The 18,141-nt window shown below is 42.6% G+C and overlaps 1 protein-coding gene across 2 annotated transcripts; it reads right to left on the bottom strand.

Moving 5' to 3' along the window:
• Nucleotides 1-5,731: 5,731 nt before the first annotated feature.
• fstl3 (follistatin-like 3 (secreted glycoprotein)) lies at nt 5,732-10,294 on the bottom strand. Of its 2 annotated transcripts, XM_030434479.1 has the most exons (6): nt 10,056-10,294; nt 9,422-9,607; nt 9,247-9,333; nt 7,492-7,707; nt 7,181-7,408; nt 5,732-7,079 (listed from the first exon to the last, which is right to left on the bottom strand). In XM_030434479.1, the coding sequence occupies exons 1-6, from the start codon at nt 10,123-10,125 to the stop codon at nt 7,027-7,029; spliced, it is 840 nt and encodes a 279-aa protein (XP_030290339.1). In that variant the 5' UTR covers nt 10,126-10,294; the 3' UTR covers nt 5,732-7,026. The 2 variants fall into 2 exon arrangements, with proteins under 2 accessions (XP_030290339.1, XP_030290340.1); XM_030434480.1 differs by lacking the exon at nt 9,247-9,333 and having other exon boundaries at nt 6,635-7,079; nt 10,056-10,293.
• Between the last annotated feature and the right edge of the window lie 7,847 nt (nt 10,295-18,141).

Genomic DNA, 18,141 nt, shown 5'->3' with positions numbered 1-18,141 from the left:
TTACGAAACCTTTCTTATATAATTTGGGGAGTTGTGTATATTTTTTCATCCTAAATGCTTCCAACAACGTTAAAATCCAGATAAGTCAGTAACTTCCATTTGGTTACGTGAAACGTTTAAAACGCCACCTCTTCCATGAGCATTCTTGCTCAAGTCACAGCAATAGATTTTCATCAGCATTAAACCACATTCAAACGCCAGCCACTTTCCTCTAACGTGACACTCGAGTTGGGAAGCTCCGATGTCATACTTCTTTTTTTCTAGGGTTCAAATTATGTAGGCAATCTGACGGATTGTTATCCTTTCACTGCTTCCTGATTGATTAGCAACTGTAAAGATAACTGTTTAATTTGAAGGGGAAATCGAACCATATTTGAGGTAAAACCACAGACTAATGGTAGCTGTTAGACAACAGCTACCATTAGCATTAGCAATTATATCCTAGCTAACGCTGCTGTTCAATACGATTCTGTTTTGATGCAGTACGATTGGGAAAGGGAACTGGATGAAATCAAACCGTAATGTTAGCTTGGAAGTTGTTGAATTCTAACACCAGCAAACCACATTATCAAATGTGTTGTTTCAACGTTGAAATATGGCAGATTTTTTACTATTCATCATCTTTTTAGTTGCTGATCAATTGAATAGCAGCTATTTGTGGTTATTTTACAACTATCTATGTTTATACAACTTGCCACCTAAAACACAAGCAGCATTACATTATCTGAGCTTTCAAGTTTCCACCCTGATTGCGCCATTCGAGTAAAATGGCCACTGCGTGAATAAGCTTTACTGTGGTTGTTTAAGAATGAAGACAAATCCCATGATCCCATGTTATTTGTTTTGTTTACCAGCAGAAATTACATACCATGTGTTAAGCTTTTGATTTAGCCCCATCATCAAATTTCTTTATATTCTAATACTTTGGTTTTCAAACAAACACCAGCTAATGATATTCTCGTCAGCCTCAGGTGTGGGCCTACTTCGTGATTACTGGTAAAAAAAATGTTTTATTACTTTGCTAACAAGCTAAACAAAGCTAATGAGCATGGTAAACATCTGGATGTTAGCATTGCTCTTTTGGGCATGTTAACAACACTGTTGTACCTAGACTCACAGGGTAGCACGGCTGTAGGCTTTAAGTGTTGCTAAGGCACTGGTTGTATGAATGTCATTTTTAATATGTCAGAATGACCTTGGACACTTAAGAACAAGACACAAAAGAGAGCATATGCTTTGTACTCAGCCCATCCTCCACAGCAATACCATCCACAGTCCTACACAGGAGACAGAAATTTGATTTCAACAATAAATTCCCTGACAGGCAGTTGAGTGCCAAATGAGGACAAAAGAAAAGACAAATACAAAAAGCTATGCATGAGAAGAGGACTGTGTAGAATAATCCCTTACAGGAGTATATGGAACCTTATTTTTGCCATGCATTCTGTGTGCGTTTGAATGTGCATCTGTGTGTGTGAGAGTGTGTTAGGGTGTTTTGCGCGCGTTCGGTATAAACATCATGTGAGTGTGCTCACATAGTTGCATTTCACATCAGTCTCCACACCAAGCAACACTGGGGGCTGATAACACGATGCATGGGTGAAGCCACTCCTCTTATCTAAAACTGACCATCAATCTGTTTACACGATGTGCATTTCTGTCATCTGGGGGAATAGATACCATATGAGCCTCCCCCACTGTCCTACTTCAACCAGCAGAGGATCTCTTAACAGATTTTTCTCTAGTGGACATTGTAGATGTGTAACTGAAAGAAGCTGTTGATAATGAGCAGGCCAAATTGAATGAATTCCAAACCAGCGCCACTTTCCCACTCTCGTCTTTGCGGCATACCGTTACGCATGACAGCAAATTAAATGTTCAAGCAACTTTCCATGCTAACCAACCAACTTTCCATTATAAACAAACAGGTATCTGTGCCAAGGCTTATAAAAAAAACAAGGTATTTTCGGCTTGTTTCTTTGTGAGAGCCACCTGCAGAACTGATGTGAAATTATGGTCATGGCCTGGTGAGCTTCCAAGCCTCAAATTACGAAATTGAACACAATTTGAGACAAGTTTGGAAGCTAAGTGCAGCCCAATTATCACACTTCATTTACTTTTTTTTTGGTTATGTGGCTTGATATTTCATCATGAACTCAAACCAGAGTTAATTCAATGATCCTGTCAGTGCCAAGACACTGTCTTCAGGAACACGTGTTCGCAGAAAGTACTTTATTGTTTATTAAATACCTTTATCTCAGATAACAATTCATATATTGTACTTACGTTTAACATATTTTTCAAAGGCTTGCACTATAGTATCATGTATCCACACATTACATTGTCCTCTTGTTAGACTTTGTACATATGGGCCAGACCACACACGGCGCCAGAAGAGAAGCCGTCCCAGAGGTCATGACAAGGAAGTGAAACAATTCAGCAAGAATAATTGGGGACAATTAGCATTTGCACAACTTCCTAACTCTGCTGATTTGTTGTTGGGTAATGCTGACAGGCACTGCTCATTTGCAGTAAACCTGCCTGGATTTTCAATTGTTGCTTAAAGTGCTGATAGTAACCTTGGCCTCGAAGTTTCTCCGAGCCAATGAATCACAAGCTTGGCAAACCTTTCTGTCCTGGGGCTCCGAAAGTATGAATCGATGATTCATGTTGCTCTCATTTTATCATGTCTAAAAACTGTTAAATAAGTCTTCATCTGCGTTGACAGTTTAGCTGACAGGCCATCGAATATGTCCCTGTAAAATATAGATGAGCTCAGATTTCCGGGAAATCCATAAAACATAATCTGCCGCAGTATAAACTGTAAGGCTGGAATGTCGGCTGTTGTGTTAGTACTATCATCAGCTGTCAGAAGGTAAATTTCAGGCACATGTGGAAAAATTAAAAGACTTGCCGTGAAACAAAGCAAGTATGGGAAATGGTGTCTGAGGCAGATATATTGTGATGGAGTGATGGATCTGATATCTATTAGTTTCAGATGTTGGACTCAGCTGTTTACACTCCAGTGGCGTGATCCAGAGAGTGGGTGGTCTCCAAAAAACACTCCGCAGCGCCTTGTCTCATCACAACATCCTTTCAGATCTAAATGTTGGCTGTTAACTTACTGGAAGTAGTAAGGCAACTTGGCGGAAATAATACCATGTGGACATCGTTGAGGAGCGCGCTCGACATGTCAGAGGAGGATGATTACGCATCCCTTGAAATGTCAGTGTGGGCGTCACATTATAACCCCATGTGTTTGTCGGGATATAAACAACCCAGCCAGAGGTCGTGATGTAATATGTGTGACTGATGCCGTGCTCATAACAGGTGAGCTCCAGCGGGAGAGGAGCACCCGCAGTCACACCCACACACTCACAAAGCTGTGCCTCAGTGGCAGTGAGGCTGACCCTGGCTGGCCACACATGGACCATAACATGTAGAAAAAAAAGAATGAAGTATGGGGTAAAGTGGGCAGAGGATTCCTGAGGTCTCATGTTGAGTGTAATTAGAATAGCTGTGAAATGGCTCGTATGTTTACTCTGCGGTTATGTCGTTACCACCGCTGGTGTGACACTGGCGCATCATATCCAACATCAGTCAGAGGGCTGTGATGATATAAAGGTTGTTCCGGGAGAAGGTATCACGCAAGTCATAATGACAACAGCAACTGGGATTTTTTTTCATTTTTTTTTTTTTTTCATTTTTTTCGCCTTGTATCCATCAAATGGTTTGTCCAGATGCATGTATCAAAAGTGCTGTCTCAACTTTATTTTTCTGTTGTGTATTTTACTGGGAGACCACAGCCATTTCAACATATGCACCGCAGAGTGAGGTGAACGCTTCATTTCATTGGGTGTTCACTGGAAATTCCTGTGGGGCTGCCACTTTTTAAACTATGGCGAGAAACACTGGTTTGGTGAGTTTATTGTGTGGGTCGCAGAAGAATTTATAGATGACTCACGCTCACTCATAAAGGTATGGGAATAACTGGCTTTAACATTATATTATCCACGTAATGAGGTCTAGGTCTGGCAGTTTAGGTTTAGATGGAATATGTAGAATATGTTTCTGTGTATTAAAGAGGAAGAAATAAACAATCAAACCACTGTGAGTTGTAAGAAGGTCTGCCTCGGTCCAGTTTGCCACACTGAGGTCACGTCTGCACACCTGATGACTAAATCTGCACAGTAATGCTTGTGTGGCTCAAAAGATTTCTTCATACACAATACTGAGTCAACATTTAAAGGGTCAGTTCACCCTAAAATCAAAAACACATATTCTTTCTATTATGTGTGGTGCTTTATAGCCACATAGATGTTTTTGTTGCGAGTTGCTGCGTTTTGGAGTTATCAGCCTCAACATGCCTCCCTTCTCTCGAATATAATGCAACTAGGTGGCTCCCAGCTCTCAACATTCAAATAACTAAACAGCAACGTCTGTTTCCAGAAATCATGACACGGTTACTCAAGATAATCTTCAGGCCTCTGACTACTCAAGGATGAGATGCTAGCTATCTAAGCTAACCAATGCTGGGCCCACACTACTTGTTTACCGTCGCTTGCCATCACCATCCGCGGCTCGGGGATATCTCTCTCTTTTGTGAAAGTTCTTACGTAAAAACCATCGTGGTTGCCTAGATTGTGAATCCTAGATATTAAACATATTTTATATTTATCAGGATAGCCGTGATGAGTCCGGAGAAGTTTGTCAGGTTAATGTTTGGATCTGGTGACCCCTCATATTACCAGATAATCTTTGGGACCAACCAAGATCTTCACCCAGATCTGTGGATTATGGTGAGTAATTGGCTCATGATTTTTGGAAAGAGACAGCGCTGTTTACTTGAGCACCGCAAGTTGAGTGCTATCTAGTTCCATTATATCTGAGAGAAGGCACTCAAATCTAGATGGATGGATGGATCGGTAAGAGGAAATGTATGTATTTTTGATTTTGGGGTTAGCTGACCCTTAAAGATACATTTCTGAAAAAGACCATTTTATGTCTAGGCACACATAACAGCCTCGTGTGGCATTGTTATTTGCCCCGTTCAAACTAACAAAACATCTAATTCCATTCCCAGTGTAATAAAAGGGTACTTGGACAGGAATATAAACATCTCCCTAAAGTCGAACCAGATGCTGCTGCATGGTGGAGCGCAGGATTCAGAGGAATGGGAGAAAGACTGAAAAACAAGGGAGGTACTTCACACAGGAAAGTGAGTCAGTACCAGGGCCTCGGCACTTCGAAACATTCATTCCTCGTATCCCTCACCCTCCGTCCCCCCTCACCCTCCCACCTAATCCAGAGCAGGGGGATATCCCTGAGGAGCAAAGCCACCCAGCCTGGATTTGATTCTGTGTCGCGTCTCACGAGGCCTTAAAATGCCTGTCCGAGAGGCGACTCAGCCACTGCACGCACAGGAGTACAGGTCTGCACGCAACACCCGTAACCCCACAGTGTGAGAGGAAAGCTGTCCAGTTCCCCCTTAGGGTGCAAGTGTGATCTCATTTGGCTGAAAGCTGGTTATGATTAAGACTGTGACACAGTTTAGAAGAATCCAAATATTATAAAATATGTCAGACAGAGTTTCACGATTGTAGAGTACTGTGTGTATTGAAATTGAATAGACTGCAGACAAAATGAGGTTAGTTGAGATGTAGTAGGAAGAAAATAAGGTTGGAACACGTTTGATTCTTTTTGAAAGTTGTAAAAGAAAGAAGACACCGCGTGGCAAATAATAAACTTTATGTTGTTTTTGAAATGGCAGTACAAAAATACAAAAATATGTTGATGCATTCATCATTCAAAGTTCACAGTAGGTACACAGGTAGGTACACATGAGACTGCTATTTACAGAAGAGTTGTTGAAAAGATCCGTAATACACTAAAAAAGATGATTGAAAGTAATTCATAAATCTGCTTTGAGCTTTAAGATTCAACGGATCACTTGACCACTTGAAAGTGGCCAATTGTGAGGATATCTGCCAGGTTCGCCCTGTCAGCTCTGACGGCAGTGAAATAAAGTATGGCCTAAATTTGGGTCTGTTCTGAGACAAATTAAATTTTCCATTCAGCGACGGTGCTATTAACATTTGTCTGTTCAGAAGTTCTTTAACAAAAATACCCAATCGAATCAAAGCAGCAGAACAGCAACGGAAAAAGACGCGCATGACCTACAAAAATGCACCGAGAAAACAAAGCCAAGCACTCAACAGAGGAGGTATTGTTACGGTTTTGGGGGTGTACCAACAGTTTTCTGAGACTCCAAACTGTTAATTTTTAGTGATCACCGGGTGGCCGTTGGTTTGGATCAGGATCCAGAGTAAACATGTGTGGGGGCAGACAGACTATACAGGGTTGTTTAGGCTGGACCTCTTCCTCACCTCCAGATATAAGCTAAAGTACGTACGGTACAACTGTAGTTATCCTGTTGTTGTTGTTTGTGGTGAGCTGAAACCACACTGGTAGCCTGTGAAGTGGTATGAATCTTCCAAACAAATTAGCATTGCCTTCCATCAGCTCGTGAGGGGAAACTGTTTGTTTGTGGGGGGATGGAGACTGTTAAAAAGGTTGTAAAACACCAATGCCAGTGACCGCTATTGTATATACACAACAAAACACAATAAATATATTTTTTTTTTTGCATCAGCTTTCCCAAGGATATATGGATTTGTTGCTAGGATAAAAACATAAATAGGGTTTGATACCTTCTCCAATAAATAGCAGTGGTATTCTATTTACAATATGCACACATCCTCCAAAGAGTCAAAGAGATATTTCTACCTCGAGACACATGTGGTCACCTGCCTCCGTTCTAGATTATCACACAGGTTTTTGTAGTGCTTTTTGAGGCAGTTACACTAATGAATGTCTTCCAACAGAGGTCTTCCATATAAAATGTATCGTCATTCTGAGTAAAAAAAAAAAGAAGAGGGAGGTGAAAAACAGAGGTCATCATGGGAAGCTAGTTGTGTGACACTTGGGAACTCTTCTTGAAACACGGCTGTGTCGGGACTTGTCCGTCTAGACTGCGTTTTCCTCGCTGGCATCTGAGTTGTTAGCTTTCCGAGGGGGATCTGCACAAAAACAAAGAGTTGTAAGCGGTAAGATCCTCGTTGTTGCAAAGATAAGTAAGTCGGGTGAAAAGAGAACGTGACAGTTGTGTTTGTGGCCTTACTGTTGCAATGGCCATAGTGGCGGACTCCTATGGAGCGGCCGAGGAAGCAGGTGGCCCGGCGCAGGTGGCAGGCGCTGGGGTATGTGATGTTGTCGTTGCCACAGATCGCCTGCTCAGACAGCATGGATATTTGGCAGGGAGTTGTGCGGCACATGACGCAGTGAGCGCTGTTGGTCTGGTCAGTCACACAGGTGTGGGTGCCTGGACACACCACGTTGGAGCACGACTCTGTGCAGGGATGATGAAAGATGTAATATTGGCCAAAATAAAGTGAGATGCTTTTGTGCATAAGCAATATTCATTTTGCTTACTTTTGCAGTCTCCTTGGTACATGACCTCCAGGTCCGGGTGTCCCATGCAGCGGGCCATCAGCAGAGTGCACTCATCCCTGTACGACTTTCCATCGCTGCCGCACACAGCGTGCTTCCGGGTAATGTGAGAGCAGTCTGGAGAGCACACACACTGGGGCCTTCCCATCTTCATTTTGCAAACCTTTCCAGGACTGCATTTGACTCCCTCGCAAGTCTCTACAAAAGCACAGCCAGTGGTTTCATATGTGCGTGAGTGTCAGTGTAATGTTACTGTATTAACAAGTCTGCAGACATCAGGTGACCCACAGGCATTTTCATACAAAACAAGCTCGAGATCTGGGGTTTTCCCAGACCATAACACAATTTTTACCTTGCACAATATTTACAATAATCACATCTCTTTATTGACCATTACACACAGGGGTGTCTCGCCTGATGGAATGTGAGGCTGGCGTGTTTTCATAACAGATCTATGTGTACGGCTGCACACAGACTGGGCTAAGCTCCTGCAGAGGGACGGAGGGGCTCTGAGGTAGATGGAGTTCAAATAGCTGTCAGAGACGTTTACAGGCTGAGAAATGAGGAAGCCCCAGGCTCCTCTGACACCCCATAATGTCAAAGCGCAGGAGGAACTGTAATCCTACACAGCACAGAGTAAACATTAGACAATGCACACAGGTCTCTTCCCAGGACCTTTCTGAGTCTTTTGGGATGATGCCTGATCAGCTCTGAGTCCTGAAGATCCTGTAGACAATGAGAAACTTATTTCTTATTTCCTGTCCCTGCCAGTACTTCAGTATCCTGTTTTATTCAGAGCAGTGTTTTGTTTTCTTCTCTTGGTTGATTTCCATCTTTCACTCTGTGCCTTGCTGTGTGTACATTTTCTCTCTATCACTTCACCTAACGCCTCCTGATTGCGTAGGTGTCTCAAGCCACCTTTAAACTTTGACGATGTTCTTGCTTTCCTCCCACAGAATTCCAAATGATTAAGATAGTATTGCAGATTATGAGTCCCAGACATCTGGGCATGTGGCAGGCATTTATTCCATCCTGCAGGAATGCATTTTCTTATTTTGTTCATGAAAGTGAAGAGGACTCCTTTTTAACAAGCTTTAGAGAAAAAGTGAAGACATAACAAGGAGAGAGGGTCTATTCTTCAACTTCATTCATTTTCATGTGAAGCAGCTGTTTACCTTTATGTGGGAGGCATTTTTTTTATCAAGCTGTAGGCTACCTTTAACCGTGGTCTCCCTGCTTCTTCCAGCTTCATCTAAATACAATCCACATCTCGGTTTCTCAACGAGGCCAGAAAAAACCTGGGGCCGACGCTGAAAAGATGCCAATAGCTAGATTTTTACTGGAACTTAACAACCTGGAGAATTTCTCACTTTTTTGGCCCGTGATCACATAGTGTAAGTGCCGCTTATGAAAACAGAATTTATCTGCAAGTGAACCTGAATGAACCTTGCAGCGATTCCAGCAGGGGAAGCTTCTCAGGACAGCTGGGTGGAGTTATGCGGAACGCCTTCTCTTCCATCCACGTCTGCATTTTGTTAGAAAGCTGCGCCGGGAACTCGTTGTGCAAATATCTTGATTCGCAAATGACGTGGTTTCAATTAACTTTCACTAACTCTCCCGCTGAGAATTATATTGTCTGACGGAACAGCCAATTTATGTCCCTGTGACACTTAAAAACCCTGGTTAACTCTTCTGTGAATGATATTTAAGCAGTGTTTAAAAACTCCAAGTACTCACCAATGACGGTAGCCACTTCAGTCAACATATATTTACAATGTTTATTCACAATATGACTGTCAGGCCTGTGAGTGATATCATGCCCCGCTGTGATAAACAAAACAAACACATGAGTAACTAATTCCATCTTCTCTGCAGATTCAACCACTTTGTTTTTAATGGTTTGTTTGTTTACCTTTGCATGGTTTACAGGAGACGATTCCCAGGAAGCCCAGCAGGCTGACTTCATTCATGGGCAGGCTGGTGTTGGACCACGCTGTGTCCAGGCGGCCCCCGGTGCAGCACTCCTCTCTGGTCACCCCTCTCATCAGCACCATGTCGCACCTTTGGTCCTGACTCTGCTGCAGCCAGCACATCCCGGCTGGAGACAAATTACAACATATATATAAATATTATACTAGTTACACAAGTTACTCAAACAAATATAAACTAAAATGGTTAAAAAAGGGCTTCTTCTCATCAAGATCCATTTATAAATGGCTAGTTTTGGGACTTTACAGCTATGATTTTCCATTACAAAATGCTATTTAATAGCATATGTCTGCTAGGATGTTTTCACCTGTATTAATTGTATCTATACATATATATTCTTCAGTATATACAAACTTTTGAAAACACACATTTGTTTAAAACAGAGGGTTCCAATATATTTCCAAAAGACTGAGGTAATGACATATGAATATGAAGTCTGTAAAAAAATAAAAGTACCTCATCAATAATTCATTGAGTTATTTAAAAAAAAACATGCTGCATAGTGGTCCAACTTTTTGAAAAATACCGAAACAGAAACAAAAATATCTTCCACTCACCGCTGGCAGGATTCCTCCCAATCTGAAACAAAGTGAGAATCACTCCCAAAACATAGATGAAGAAGCTCATTGTTGTTCTCTAGTTGGTACAAAAATTGTTTTCTGAAAAGCTTGTCTGAGTGAATATCAGCAAGAAGTAGTGATGTTCCAAGCCGAACGGATCACTCTGACTCCACTCTGGAAGTAGCTCTCCCTTACGTGAATGAATGTGTTGTGGATAAGTGATGTCGTTCCCCCTCTGTATAAATATTTAGTCCAGATGGAATTATGCTGCTGGGATGGGCGATCCTCTCAGCCAGTAATAAGCCAGGGCAGGACACAGTTTGACTCTGACTCAATTTCCAGAGTCGGGAAATGATCCATGCCCTCCAGCGCCAGACGCTGGGCACTTATATGACCCCACACAACATTTTCACACCATATTAGACTAATTAAAGGCTAATTGAGTCCTGGAAAAGATCTAGAGTGGGCTTTAGATTAGGCTTTTCATTATCAAACTTTAAATTAAGTTTTTTTTCAAATGCAGTCTATTGCACAGACTAATTAAATTAGCTGTTTGGGTTTTTGGGAAAATACTTTCTTGCATAATATGTGAATGATGTGACCTCATGAGAAGAAGTTTAAGGCCAATACTTTTTTTTGTATTCGTCTGAACATTGTGTTCTGTATTGTCTCATCTCTCTCTGTAATGTGGTATAGCTCAGACATATTCCTTCTCCTCTCAAAGTGTATACTGTTGGATTATGCTGGTTATCTGTCCGTAAGCCGCACCATGTGGTTTTGGAGGAGAAAAGTGGCCTATAGAAAATGACAGATCCGGCCAATCTCATCTCATTATTGTGCTCAAAGCGTTATCTTTTGATCCTGAAATTGTGCTTCTCTGTAGTGTAAATGCGGAGCAAGGAAGGGGGGGCCGCTGCAGCAAGGCGGTTACAGTAACGTCTGGGGTTGTTCTAAGTCCGTTTTGCGTGAGATAAGATTAAATCAAGTCGCTAAAAATATGCGCAGCCCTTGAATTAATGAAGTCATTCGCCTCTCCAACTCTGCCATACCTCATTTTATTGATTGTCTGTCAACGAGTGCCGCTATTACACTCCACAGCTGCGGTTACAATAACACAGAGAGACGAGGGGAAGAGTGGGAGTGAAGGTGGTCTGCCCTTGAGCAGTGTATCAAGTTCAATAAACACGACTATGCTGGAGCTTATCAAGCACATTCATGTCTGCAGCCCCCTTTGACCAAACACAGACAGCCACAGCCAAGCGAGACTGAAAACACTGAAAGGCTGTGGATAGAAATACAGTATGTGTCTCGCAGATGGACTGGCATGTTTTGCTGAAAAAAACAAAAAACAAAAAAAAAACGATCAGCAGAGTTGACAAGAGGCTGATGTGCACTATCACCACGTCTCATCAGAACATCTGCACTGCTCCTCTCTCTGCACTCGTTCACCTCCGACACTGAGAGGTACGCCTGCGTCTCCAGAGTAATGTGAGTCTGCCCATCTGTCTGTCAATGTTTTTTCATGCTCCCTTTTGATCGTTTGGACGGGGGGGTGGGGGGGGAATGAAGGTAGCATATGCTGTCGTATCTGAGTCTTTGTGAATGATGTTCTCTTCTTCAGCGGAGATCCCCAGGGCACCGAAGGAATGCTGCCTGACCTGGGAGGGAAGGAAGGAGAGTGGTGAGCGATGGCTGTGGGTGGCCTTGCCTTCTTCCATGGGTCTCTGCAGATCCACTCAGCTCCTCATATGGTTTGGATCACCACTGCCAAGCCGTACAAATGGATACAGCATGGTGGGGACTTGAGAGCACCCACTAATGTATGATCTTTATTAGGGGCGCAGCTTACTGTGTCTCATCTTTGAGAAATATTGGTCTCTTTCAAGTGGCCAAGGCTCTGTGGGGTAGTATGAAATCCAAGGAGCCCATAGTGGACTGTGTCTAATGTGAAATGGAGCGAGTGCGTCTCGTCTCAGGGCAGGTGTGGAGCTCCAGACTGTTCTACTGGATACTCGCTGTTGAAAAATGCTGAAAAAAGCAAAAAACACCACTGCCATCTCCTGGAGGAAATTGGCAGTAGGGTTTGTTTTCCCCTCATCATAACCATTTGATTCAGTTAATGTAGTTTGTTTGTGTTTCCTACTGCTTATCACATTCTGGTGTGAGAAACACGACAGATTTCAAACAATAAAATACAAAAAAAAACAAAAAAAAAACACAAGTATATAAATAATAATAGTATACATAATATTACTAAACTGAAAATTAGGCCCTATGTTCCCACATTTCTTGGACATTGTCAAAATTAGATCTTGTGTTCCTATATTTCCCTTCAATTTAAGCCCTATCCTCCCACAAGATTTTTTGGGTTAGGGTTAGGGTTGTAATTGACTACTAAATTGGGATAAAGGGGGATAAAATCTGATACAAATTTATTGAAAAGGAAATATGGGAACATAGGGACTAATTTTGAAAAAATCTTAAAAATCTGGGAACATAGGCACGGTCCCCATCGGAAAAGGTAACATGAAATGGACATATTTCATCAACAGTTTATCGAAATGAGTTAAGTGATTAGCTAACTTAGCTTAGCACAATAGCTAGAACATTAGTCAGTTAAGCTAGATAACTAATAGTGACGAGCTAGCCAGTTACCCCAGCAAGGCCTAAAACAACATTGCTTTTGTTACCCACAATTTTATATCAACCTACCTCCATTCACATGTCACTTTATGTTCAGCATGAGCAACTATGCCCTATATCAGCAAGCTGACTTAGCAGGTAAGTTAGCCAGCAAGCTAAACACCCGTGCCTGTAAGGTCAGCTCAGAGTGGTCAGCTGAGGTTTGTCAATTACTTGGCATTAAGCTGTATAATGTTCTGCAGCCTAACACTGTGGCCGAACTACAGGTAAGTTTTAACTGGTTATGAAACAGTCTAAATTTAATACCAACGCCTGCTCTGTTTCAAACATTTAGCTTCACAATTTACAGAAGATTTCAATAGTAAACATGTCAAATTCAGTAAACAGTAACAAATAGTCAACTTCTTTGTAGCCTGTGGAGAAAGTCCCCAGACTCCCATACAAAATCGCTCAATTTTTGGGAGTAGTTGAGTAAAGGAAACTTTTAAAACTTTGAAAAACGCTGTCAATGACAAATTCTTCATCATTTGGACCTTCTTGTAAATTCGGCAAATGCTACACTTTACGTTTTATCTCCTTTCGTCCAGGTGATGTACGTTTATTTACATGCAGAGCAGGGGATGAGTCTGAGACACATGTCAGTGCCAGGTGCCTCACAGCCTTGGGGGGAGACGCTGCCCTTCCTTTATGCGAGATTATATCACATGAGTATATCATAAGCTGTCACTCCTACTCTCTCTCTCTCTCTCTCTCACACACACACACACACACACACACACACACACACACACACACACACACACCTAACCATATGTTGCATAATACCAACGATGATGCTGCATTATGTATTTTGCTGGGGGTCCATGCTGTGTGGTTGCAGTTGCAATCAATGAGGCTGACCACACGGGGGCGCCCGTCGCCTGTCTCTCAATCTGTTGTCCACTCTCAAGTCAGTGTGTGCTCACCTCTGCAGCCTCCTTGTCCTCACTTTATATACAATGTCATTAAGGCGTTAACTTAAGATATCAGAGAAGTCCTAGATTTAATTTCTACTTGTGTCTTAGGTCTATCGGTCATCTTTAAGATACACAAGTGAGGCCTTGTTGCAGTGCCATCCCTGAGGAGCGACAGCTGATCATGACCATCACACTGTGAGGATGAGTCAAGTTTTTCTTCCTTTGGTTGAGTCACACTGACAACTTAGTTCACTTCATGGTGACTAATTGGGCATAACCTTCTCCTATCGTCAGCTTGCATCTTTGATTTTTTCTTGATTTCCTGTGTGACACCGAGGCATTCCCCGCTCAGTGATATCATTCTGTAGCTTTTATGTAAACCACCATAACCCTTCATTTCAAAGGGCGAAATGATGTCTGTGTCTTTGTGCTAGAGTTGGACAGAAAACACTTGTTTATTTCCATTAGAGACATCAAATCGGTCGAGAAGACAGAAATACTCCCGCCCCATTACAGTCCACCCACTGCCCTATCTTAGGTCATACTGTTGGTGCGTACGTCACTCGGCTAAACATGGCCCGGGAGTGGTAATTGCTCTGTCTGCCCCAGACTGGCTGAAAGCAGGTGCATCATCTCTCCACTCAATTTACTCCTAATGTGTGTTACTGATTGAACCGGCAATGAGGGCAGGAAAAGTGACAAGGCCGGATAGAATCACCCCCTCCGTCCCTCTGCACACAACTTTCCTCCTCCTCCTCTTCACCCCCTTCTTCCCTGCTTCCTTCCTGTGTTTAGAGTCGCCCATGTGAAGTCCCTCCAGCGGTTCATTAATGGGGAAGGTTAATGTCAGCACACGCGCTGCTCATACAAACAGCACTTCCCCCTCCTCTCTCTGGCCCCACGTCACCTTTTCCACTCTCCGTCCCCCTCTCATCAGGGCACCGGCGCAGTCGTGACTAAGGGTCTCCCTTGGTGGCAGAGTGGATGTCGTTTAGCTCCGTCCGCGTGCTGCTCAGGATCTCTGCTCTCCATCGGTGGGCTGGAGAGACCGACACCCCCCGTGTTCGTCTTCTTGATACACGCCTCATGCTCCTGCATCCAGGACGGCTTGTAAAAAGATCTCAAGTGTTTTTTTTTTATTCAACTTGCATAACAGACTTTCACGACCTTGGCAAATCTCAGATCTTAAATGTTACAATTTCCAAGTCAGCCTCTTGTAATTGTGTAGCAATGCAGATGTCACTATTTGGTTAGTGTATTAATATCGACATATCTAACATTTTGGATAACAAATACAATCATGTCATTTTAGTTGATGAAAGTATCCAATTTGCCGTTTTTATGGCCGAAGTCTATAACTGAGATTGCCTCAGTCAGTGGTTCTAGTATGCTCATTGCAATACGTTAACTGGTAATTTTCCTTAACTGCGTTATGTGGTGATGAACGATTGAGCGCAGAGGATGCGGGGAAAAGTGAGAAAAACATTTCCTGCGCATCGGTAATTGCCACTGCATTTCCATTGTACCAGCGAACAACACAAGTGCTCAGTTCAAAGTGCCATGCCGGGTCTGTTTTTGTTTGAAGTTATTTCTGCAAGTTGCAGAATTGATTTTAGTTCTTGCACAGTGAGGGCAAAGTTCTTTGTTGTTTTGTTTTTTTTTAAAGATATTTGCAGCTTACTCCTTCATGGTATTCTGCTGTCTAAAATTCAATTTGTCAGTTTGCCCGGTGCAATAGCTGTCATCTTGTCTAAATGAGTGATCCCAAGTAGAATGTAATTAGATGTATAATAATTTCCACATTCAAGTGTCAATAAACAACTAAACCGGTTTGTTGAATTGGTTTGTCAGCAGGGTGACAAAAAAAAAAAACAAAACCTACTGCTGATTGGATTTCCACGAAACTTGGTTGGAGGATGTGTCTCAGCCCAGAATAGACCACATCCACTTTTGCTGTTTTTTCAACATATACGTTAATTTGACAGTGGCTGGTATCTATGACTGAGTACAAAAGGGAACTGTTGGGCCTTGGCAGAGGTATGCGCTCTCTATTTACACATTTTGTTGAGTTGTGCATGTACATTTTCCCAAACGTCTCCAAAAATGAAAAATGAAAACCAAAAGAAATCCACAATAGTTTGGTCAACTGTCGCAATGCGCGGTGGCCTTACAGCACAAAGGTAACTGATTCAAATCCCGCTGGGGCAGGACCTTCCTGTGTGGATGATCTCCCCGTTCTTGCGTGGGTTTCCATTTAACTTTGATGCATTAACTCGTCTGTGAACATCTTTGCCACGTTGTGTCAGATAGATTTCTGTCGCAATGTTGGTTGTTTGACAGTGAAGGCAACAACTCCTATGATCCCAGGCTACTTCACGACATCATCAAACTCCGTCTTCTTCTTTTTTTTGGTGTTGATTGACTGGCAGTAATTACACACTGGGTCAGTGGAACGCGTTCATTGTATTAATCCTAATTCACCTTCAGTTGATCGATTAAAAGACTCAAAAGGAACATTAAGCATTTTCATTTCGGCTCATTCATTGTAAAGTTAGTTTTGTAGTAACAATGGAGGACTCCAGCTGTGTCGTGATGACAGCTCCACCGCCGTGCTGACGAACATAACCCTGCCTGATTACAACTGATTTACACTTTTCACTGAAACTTATGCTGCCATGAGAACTACCTTGTATAAACAGTGTTTGTCAGCTCTCATTTAGAGCTGCCACACTCCGCACAGCTAATTGGTATTCAACTTGATATGACTCATTTACTGTAGGCAGGCAGCCTTTGCTTACTGTAGCTGCTTGCCTGAAATGCCGGGGCAGCGGTGGCAGACGCTGCTGAGATGACGTAACGTGGCGAGGGAAAACGTCTCAAAAGTCATGATGACATTTGACAGAGCTCGGAATAGTGTGTTGGAAAAGTAGAAGAACGGTGATGACAGGCAGACTCTCTTACAGTCATTTCATAAGATACTGCTCAACAACCACGCAAACTTTTTTTTAAGTGAATCACCACTACGACAGCCTGAAGACTTTTTGAGCTCCATCAGAGGAGCAAATGTGATTTTCTTTCACACTGTTTGCAAAAGTAGAGATTCTGCCATCTTATGAAGAGTCTCAATTTTATTTTTAAAGGAGACCTATTGTGCTTTTTCAGTTTTTCCTTTACTTCAGGGTTTTGTATATATTCTTGTGCATGTAAAAGGTGATGAAACACTGCTCCTGAAAGTGCCTGCATTTACGTCTATATTCACAGTAGACTCGAAGCTGACACGGTGATAAGGTGAGCGGTGCTGGCTCAGACGTGTGTGAGCTGACCAATCAGAGCAGACTGTGTATTCTTGAGGGGGGACCTTGAAGGGAAAGGAGCTTAAACTGAGACTCAGAGGGAGAACACGGAGCGTTAAAGCATGTAAACCTATTCTAATAGTGACTGAGAATTGAGGTGTAAAAAAAAAAATGTGCCATGCTTCTTGTTTCAGATACATCACAACCATTTTGGACGCCCCTTGAAGCGATCATTCACAAAGACTGCAGCTCAGACCTGCTGTAAGAAGGAGTTTGACAGTCCTAAAATCACTGGCTGATCAATCATCTAAGAACTGGTCCGACACAATGCAACAGAAATTACCTCTGTGTAGGATGTCACATGCTTGGGATGTAAGTGAGAGAGAGAAGTCCATTTTCAGTGCGTGTCATGGGTGTATTTTTTTTTCATTCCAGCTGCGAATGTAGTCGAGCGACGTCACCTGTAGGTGCGATCCGGATATGAGTCACAGGTGTGAAACAGGTGTCTGCTGGCCTGTCTCCTGTGACGGCGTCATTACACTTCTTGTTGCGTGATGTTACCACCAGAGGGTTACATGCCACCACAGCAGGAGTGATGGAAAACATAATCGCTGGATCGTTTTACGAAAAACAAATACAATAGATGAACGTTGCCCTTTCACGAATGCATCTGGAAAAAACCACCGGGCCCTATCGAAAAATGTAGCGTTATCACGGTTGTTTGGCCAAATCCTGAGAAGAGCACAAAACGTGTCTGCTGTTTGTCCTTAAATAACACCAACACAGTGTCTCTTTTCCATTGTTTTCCGGATGCTTGAATGTGACCCCCGCTGATACACATCACACGGCGTAAGCAAGTAATCATTCTCCTGTTTTGCCTCTGAAGCAGCAATTCAACTCAGATTCATGCAGGCCTGAGAGGAAGTGCTCCAGAAAAATGAAGTGCAGATTACATTTTAGATGAAACGCAGCAACATCAGTGGTAGTTTCTGTCTGATAACAAGCTCTTGTCCTGTCATTTGCATTAAGCCTCCTGGATTTTTTTTTGGGCTCCTTTTTTTTTGGTAGCCTGCATTGTGTTGGAGTGCAGCGTGTTTGTTTCCAGCCTTTCATCATCATCTCGTGTGTTGTTTGCCTCGCCTGTTATGTTGTGATGGATTCATTGGCAGTGCGGAGTAAATGGCTGTCAGA

This window comes from Sparus aurata, chromosome 11, assembly GCF_900880675.1.
Source record: "Sparus aurata chromosome 11, fSpaAur1.1, whole genome shotgun sequence".
Classification (NCBI taxonomy): Eukaryota; Metazoa; Chordata; class Actinopteri; order Spariformes; family Sparidae; genus Sparus; species Sparus aurata.
Note: the sequence above shows the minus strand (reverse complement) of the source record. Positions and strands in the feature narration are given on the sequence as shown.

Coding starts and splice junctions, on each gene's coding strand:
- fstl3 (XM_030434479.1), bottom strand. CDS start 10,125: ATGAGCTTCTTCATCTATGTTTTGGGAGTGATTCTCACTTTGTTTCAG. Junction 9,334..9,421: donor CTCCTGTAAACCATGCAAAG/GTAAACAAACAA, acceptor TGTTTATCACAG/CGGGGCATGATATCACTCAC. Junction 7,080..7,180: donor CCACTATGGCCATTGCAACA/GTAAGGCCACAA, acceptor GTTTTTGTGCAG/ATCCCCCTCGGAAAGCTAAC.